The 6548-nt window shown below is 37.2% G+C and overlaps 1 protein-coding gene across 2 annotated transcripts in view; it reads left to right on the forward strand.

The window, feature by feature from the left end:
• The window catches only part of LOC104914932 (erbin-like), a 62618-nt gene that overhangs the window by 45292 nt on the left and 10778 nt on the right, over positions 1-6548 (forward strand). For both annotated transcript variants that reach the window (XM_010725487.3, XM_031557252.1), the window contains one exon: positions 3106-3303. In XM_010725487.3, the coding sequence (XP_010723789.1) occupies positions 3115-3303 (189 nt within the window). In that variant the 5' untranslated portion in view covers positions 3106-3114. The remainder of the gene's footprint in view (positions 1-3105; positions 3304-6548) is intronic.

Genomic DNA, 6548 nt, shown 5'->3' on the forward strand with positions numbered 1-6548 from the left:
TTAGAGCTTTTTTTTTTTTAAATGTAATATTTTGCCGTTGTTGAATGAAGAGACATCCTTTGTTGAATTTAGCCTCGTTTATTTGTAAATTTGAAGTAGTCCAAGTCATTCACACTCTCAAATTATGTAGAGTATATGACATGGTCTGGTATCTATCTAGGTACATAAATGTAAAGCAAGAAAAACTGGTTGGAAAAAAAAAACGCACAGCAATAGTCTGCATAGGCATTGTACCATCGGGATATGAAAGGTCTTGGCAATGGGAGATGTGCCTGAAGACTGGAGAATAGCCAGTGTCACTCTAGTCTTCCAAAAGGTCAAGAAGGAGGATCTGAGAAACTACAGGTCAGTCAGCTGTTCCTATAAAAGTGGTGGAAGTACTTGTTCTGGATAGCCTCTCCAAGCAATTAAAAGAGAAGAAAGCTGTAAGGAGTAGTCAGCATAGATTCATCAAGGAAAAATCATGCTTGACCAACCTGGTAGTCTTCTTTGATGTCATCACTGGCTGGGTAGCTGTGGGGAGAGCAGTGGATATTATGTACCCTGACTTAAACAAGGCATGTGACACTGTCTCCCACAATATCCTTGTTATTAAACTTAGAAAGTGTGGAATAGTTGAGTGGACACTGAGGTGGATTGACATCTGGATGACTGGCAGAACTTGGAGTGTTGTGATCAGTGGTGCAGAGTCTGATTGGATGCCTGTAACTAGTGATGTTCCCCAGGAGTCTGTGCTGGGTCCAATCTCATTCAATATCTTTGTCAGTGACCTGGATGAAGGAACAGAGTCCACCCTCAGCAAGTTTGCTATTGGCACAAAGCTGAGAGGGGTGGCTGATGCGCCAGAAGGCTGTGCTGCCATTTTCAGAGAGGCCTCGACAGATGGAAATGTTGGGAAGAAAGGAAGGGGAGAAAGTGATGAAGTTGACAGGCAAGTTTATAGTCCTGCACCAGGGGACAAATAACCATATACATCAGTATGAGTTAGGGGCTGACCTGTTGGAGGGGAGCTCTGTGGAGAAGGACCTGGGAGGTCCTGGTGGACAACAGGTTGGCCACGAGCAAACAGTGTGCCCTTGTGGCCAGGAAAGCCTGTGGTATTCTGGTGTGCATTAAAAAGTATGTGGCCGGCAGATCAAAGGAGATGATCCTCCCCCTCCACTCTGCTCTGGTGAAGCCACATCTAGAATACTGTGTCCAGTTCTGAGCTCCCCAGTTCAAAAACATACAGATCTCATAATGGGAGTCCAGTGGAGTGCCACAGAGATGATAAAGGACCTGGAGCATCTCCCATATTAGGAAAGATTGAGTAAGCCTGAGGAAAAGAAGACAGAGAGGATATGATAGATGTTTACAAATACCTAAAGGAAGGAAGGTAGGAGGCAAATGGATGAGGCCAGGCTTTTCTCAGTAGTGTGCATGGTGATAGGACAAGGAGTAATGGCCTAAAAACTTGTACTAACATGCAGAAGAACTTTATGGCAAGGGTGGCGGAGCACTGGAACAAGTTCCCCAGAGAGGCTGTGGAGTCTCCTTCTATGAAGGTAAAGACTTACCTGGGCACCTACCTTTGTGACTTACTGTAGGGAACCTGCTTCATTGGGGTTGTAGATTTGATGATCTCTTGAGGTCCGTTCCAACCCCTGTATGATATACACAGACGTTTTTCTTTGTCCCACTTGGTGTATTTATTGTGGAACTTGTTTCCTATCTGTTCTGCTTATACATTATTTTTTTTCATCTTATTCCCTCATGAGGTAAAATTAACTGTACCAGTATCGTGATGTTTTTTCCTTTGTTGACTACTAGCTGAGGTAAACTTAGGTCAAGGCTTTAACTGTTTGGGGGACAGAGGCTTTTTGTTGGGTTTTGTTTCGTTCTTTCTTCCTTCTCTGAGTTCTGTAGTAGATCAAATTCTTACAATTTTGAACTTGTACGGTGATGGAGAAAAAGAAACTGTAAAAGTGTTGCAGATTTGCAAAGCTCTTTCATTGTTTTATTTGGTGCTTTTATATTGCTTGTTGATGTTGCAAAACAGTACAAGATCAAGATTCTTCTTCTTGCTAGACTTCAGTGTTTAGTGGGTAGGGAAATATTTGAGATGCTTTGTATTCCTGTCTACTTTCTGAACTGTATTTACTCAAACCATCCCTGGAGCAGTTCTTAATTTGAGAATATTTAAAAAAAAAAAAGGTTACCTGTGCGATACTACATTTTTCTGTCTTTGGTTGATAAGAGTGGACTCTCTTCTGTGATACATCCTTCCTTTCCTCCACTACAGTCTTTTTAGTTGGGCAACTGATCATGAGATTAGACAGAAAGGCAGGTAGGTAGGTGAGTTGTTTGTGTGCAGTGAGAAAGGCAGAAAAGTGTGCAGAATGATGATATGAAGAGACTGTCCTAGTATTGATAGCCTTCAATGTTTTAATTAAGACAGGGAAGAAGTTCCTATAGCAAAATGAAATTTTGTTAATTTCAGTGAGCACAGAAGATGTGTTAAAGTTTTATTTACTGACTGAAATTGCAGAAGTTGAGGAAAATCATTTATCTAAGTACTTGGAAATCTTTTATTTTAAATAGGTAGAACAGTTAGAGAAAACAACACTAGCTTGTTGCGCAAAAGATCTGTATGTATGTGAGGAATTTGAAATTAATGTACATTAATATTACTCATCACTGAAAATAAGTTTTTTTCCTCTGTATCATTTTGATTTTATTGTATTAAGCAAAAACAGATTGTAAAAGCATGAATGATGCTTCAGAACTGCTGCTTCAAATTTTATCTGCTTACATGCAATGTGGATATTCTCTGCTTAGGGCTGTTGACAGGAGACAAGTTACAGGCTAAATTTTATGTTCATCCATTGGTGTCTGTAGATATTTCAATGACATTTCATGCAACTAAAGATCTGTTGTGTTTAAACAAAAATAAAATCTTTCTGCCCACCTCCCTCTCATATGTGTGTATATATATACACAGCATGTATGTATACATTTCCTTCTTTTTTTAAGTATTTAGCAACCAGAAGTTTGAGATGTTGCCCATCTAGGTATTTCTGCAGTTGTCTGGTTGGTTTTATAAATCTACTAATTTCTGTGTTATAGTGCCTGAAAATGACAACGAAGAGGAATTTGTTGGTGCGGCTGGTGTCATGCCGCTGCCTGCGTGGAGAGGAGGAAACAGTCACTACACTTGATTATTCTCACTGCAGCCTGGAACAGGTGCCTAAGGAGATTTTTACTTTTGAAAAGACCCTAGAAGAACTCTACTTAGATGCTAATCAGATTGAAGAGCTTCCAAAGGTATGTTGCATGGTTTCCCTTTGTGTAACTTTTAGTATTTCTCTTATTATCATCAGTGGTAAAAGCTGACAGTGTCAAGCTTCCCTGTTCAACTTTAAAGCTGCGTTTTCTTAAATATTCTCGAGTAAATTTTGGTCCCAGAACAAGCTGTCTTGATAGATTGTCCTATGTATTTCAGCTGGACCAGTTCCCTGTGCTGCCTTGAGGTGAAACTGCTTAAACAACTGATCCAGCCCAACAGGAGAAACTGGTGCAAAGCAAAAGAGGCAGGCTAATTATTTCTGTGGAAGTGTCTGCTTAAATTGACTAATACTATTCAAATATTAAATAAATTGCTGTATTGCTTTGAATCTCTGATAATATATGAAGATTAGAAGCAGCAAGATTACTGTCTTATTCAGATTTCTGTGCTCATGAAGGATAGCTGAAGTCCAAAATAGTCACTTGCTTTTGTTTTTGACTGAAAAGTCTATCTGAAGTATCCAAAATTATTTAAGCTCAAAATGTAGAGAACTGAAATTCTACTTTGATTACATCTTAATTAATTAAAGAAATCATTATTTGTTGCTAGTTCTAAAATCTGAAGACAAACCATGTGCTGAATGAACAGTATACAACAGGAAAGGATGAGATTTTGTTCCAGTGAGACTCCTCAAAAGTACAATCTGGTCAGAATAATAAATTTTCCATTAGTAGATCTTATCTTGGTGAAGTTGGATTAAGTATTTGATATTAAAAATAGTTTTTTCCCAATTGCATGCAGATCATCCCTATTGCAGGGGATGAGTTTGGAACACACTTTTATGCTTGTTGATTGTTTGTCATAACCATATGAGATTTTTTTAACTTGAGTTTCCTTGAAAGACAATGAAATTACCAAGGAAATAAAATAATTTCAGTGTAGTAACCTGTCAGCTCATCAGAAGTCTTGTAGTTCGGTGGAGCTGACTTTGCTTAATCTAATGAATATATTCCTTTTTTTCTGGAATTAGAAAGCTTATGTAAATTCGGTGTAGATACAAATTCAAATACTGCAAAAAAAAAAAACAAAAACAAAAACAAAAAGCAAACAAACAAGCAGAGATACTAAGGAGTATTAGAGATCCTGAAAACTATTTACCTATTTAATAGAGGTTGTAATCTTAAAACTATACATAGAAGATCTCTAAGGGAATGCCTTCAAGTTTGAAATAATCCTGTTTTGGAGCCAGAGTTTCAAGCTGTATAAGCCTTTTCCCTAACCTAAACTTATTTAGTGTTTCACCTCTGAAGCAGACTCATAATTAATCCATCTTCTCAGAAGAAGAGTGTGGTATTTATAAGACTGTCCTGTCTCCTGCTCTTCCCCTTTCCTGACCGCTGCTGGTGCTGTTTTTGTCCCAGTGTTGCAGTTTTCTGCCCTTTGTATATCATGGCACAGTTGTTTTGGGGCCACGTTGTCAACCTGCAATGACCTATTTTTTGTTTTGTTTAGTTTGTTTTTTGTTTGTTTTTAGGTTTGGGGGCTTTTTGTTTCCTTTTTTAATCACCACCAGTCTTTCCAGTCATGCTCACCTCAACATACTTTCAAAATGGGATATTACATTGTTGTTTGTTAATTAAGTGGGTGTAATTGAACTTGAAGGTACAGTATGAGCAAACTGCAGTCAGGAGAAATGTAGTAGAGAAGGGTTTTACTTCTCCTGAAATGCTGGTATATAATAGTATGTTTCCAAAGTGACTGTATATTTGAAATACTCTAATCTTCTGTGCTTAAGTCATGTCTAAGAATGTACTCTGTTTCTTCTAAGTGCCACAATGTGTACTTGAGCCAAAAATCTCAAATTGTAGCAGTCTTAGTTTTCCTCTTTACTGTTCGGAAGAAGTTGGAATTTAGTAGTAAAACAGACCTTAATCCTGTGACTCCAGGTGTTTAAAATGGGTGATGATAATCTACCTAATTACAGGATTTGTGAACATTAAAATGCGGCAACAGAAGGAACAACTACAACATCACTACCTCACAGAACTCCACCCATCTCCCTTTTTCCTCTTACGGATCTTATAATCATGAAATTTTTAATTATTCCATGATTCCTGATCAGTGTTTTCTAGAATAAGTTTTAAGTACATATTCTTGCTTGAAAGTAATAAAATAAAGGCACCAAAACACATGAGCTCATCTAAGTTATGTTTCCCAGATAATATCCCAAGGTAATTTTAACTCTTCCAATTCTTCAAGGGATCAGGTAGTTCTAACAGGTGCACATTTCTGAGCAATTGGAAACATCACTGGGCAAGTTAGTCTCATTCCTCTAATTATCTGTCTTTCTAATTTGTCTGCTTTTGTTTGGGGCACATATGCAAACATTAAATGAATGACACTTGTTCAGAGATTTATGGTTGGAATAGTAGCCTGTTAATTGAGAAGGGCCCGAGATACTTTGGATGAAATTTACCCACTGCTGTGACATTGACTGGGAGGAAATTTTTTTTCTTCAAGTCCCAGAACACTTGCTGGACTTGCCTGATCTGTCCACAGAATACTGAAGGAAGTAATAGAAAACCCAAGTATTTATGAAAAAACATCAGGAAAGTAGTATTTGATTGTAAATTAAACCACTTTTTTTTTTTTTTTAAATTAAAGATGTATTATGTACTACCTGTAAGTATCTAAGAAATATATTTTTTTCCTTTCACTCCACTAATATTCCCTGCCGTATATTGTCAAGTAGTAATGCTTCTAGGTAAGAAACTGAAGGTACCATGCATATAGGAAGATGTCTGGCTCTGGGCTGGTATTTGATGCTAATTGTATGAAGTTGATATAAAAGTTGTTATACATTTTTCTGCAACCTTAGATCAAACTTCCATTAGGTCTCATAATTTTGTTGCCTTTTCGAGTACATGTGCTAGGAGCATGGAGGGAAATAAGGCATACTGTAAAATAAATATATTAAAATTTGAAGTTATTTTAGAGAAGATAAATACCTACTATAATGCTAAGTTCTGGAATAATTTTTTAATTGGATTTGTTTATTTACCTTTATTTTTTCCCCTCTTTTTTTTAAGAAACTAAAATAACTTCGGAGGTACCAGATAGCATGCTTATTGTGGAAAATACTTTTGTTTTCAGAACTACAGGTCACAATTTGTGATACACTTGAAGGATTTTATAGTTGTTAAATGTAATTATGAGTTTCCTATGGCTGTCTGCACTTCTTTTTAGCTTTCCTAAACATCCTAAACCTAGTCAGGTTTTAAAA

The sequence above is a fragment of the Meleagris gallopavo genome, chromosome Z (genome assembly GCF_000146605.3).
Source record: "Meleagris gallopavo isolate NT-WF06-2002-E0010 breed Aviagen turkey brand Nicholas breeding stock chromosome Z, Turkey_5.1, whole genome shotgun sequence".
In the NCBI taxonomy this organism is placed as follows: domain Eukaryota; kingdom Metazoa; phylum Chordata; class Aves; order Galliformes; family Phasianidae; genus Meleagris; species Meleagris gallopavo.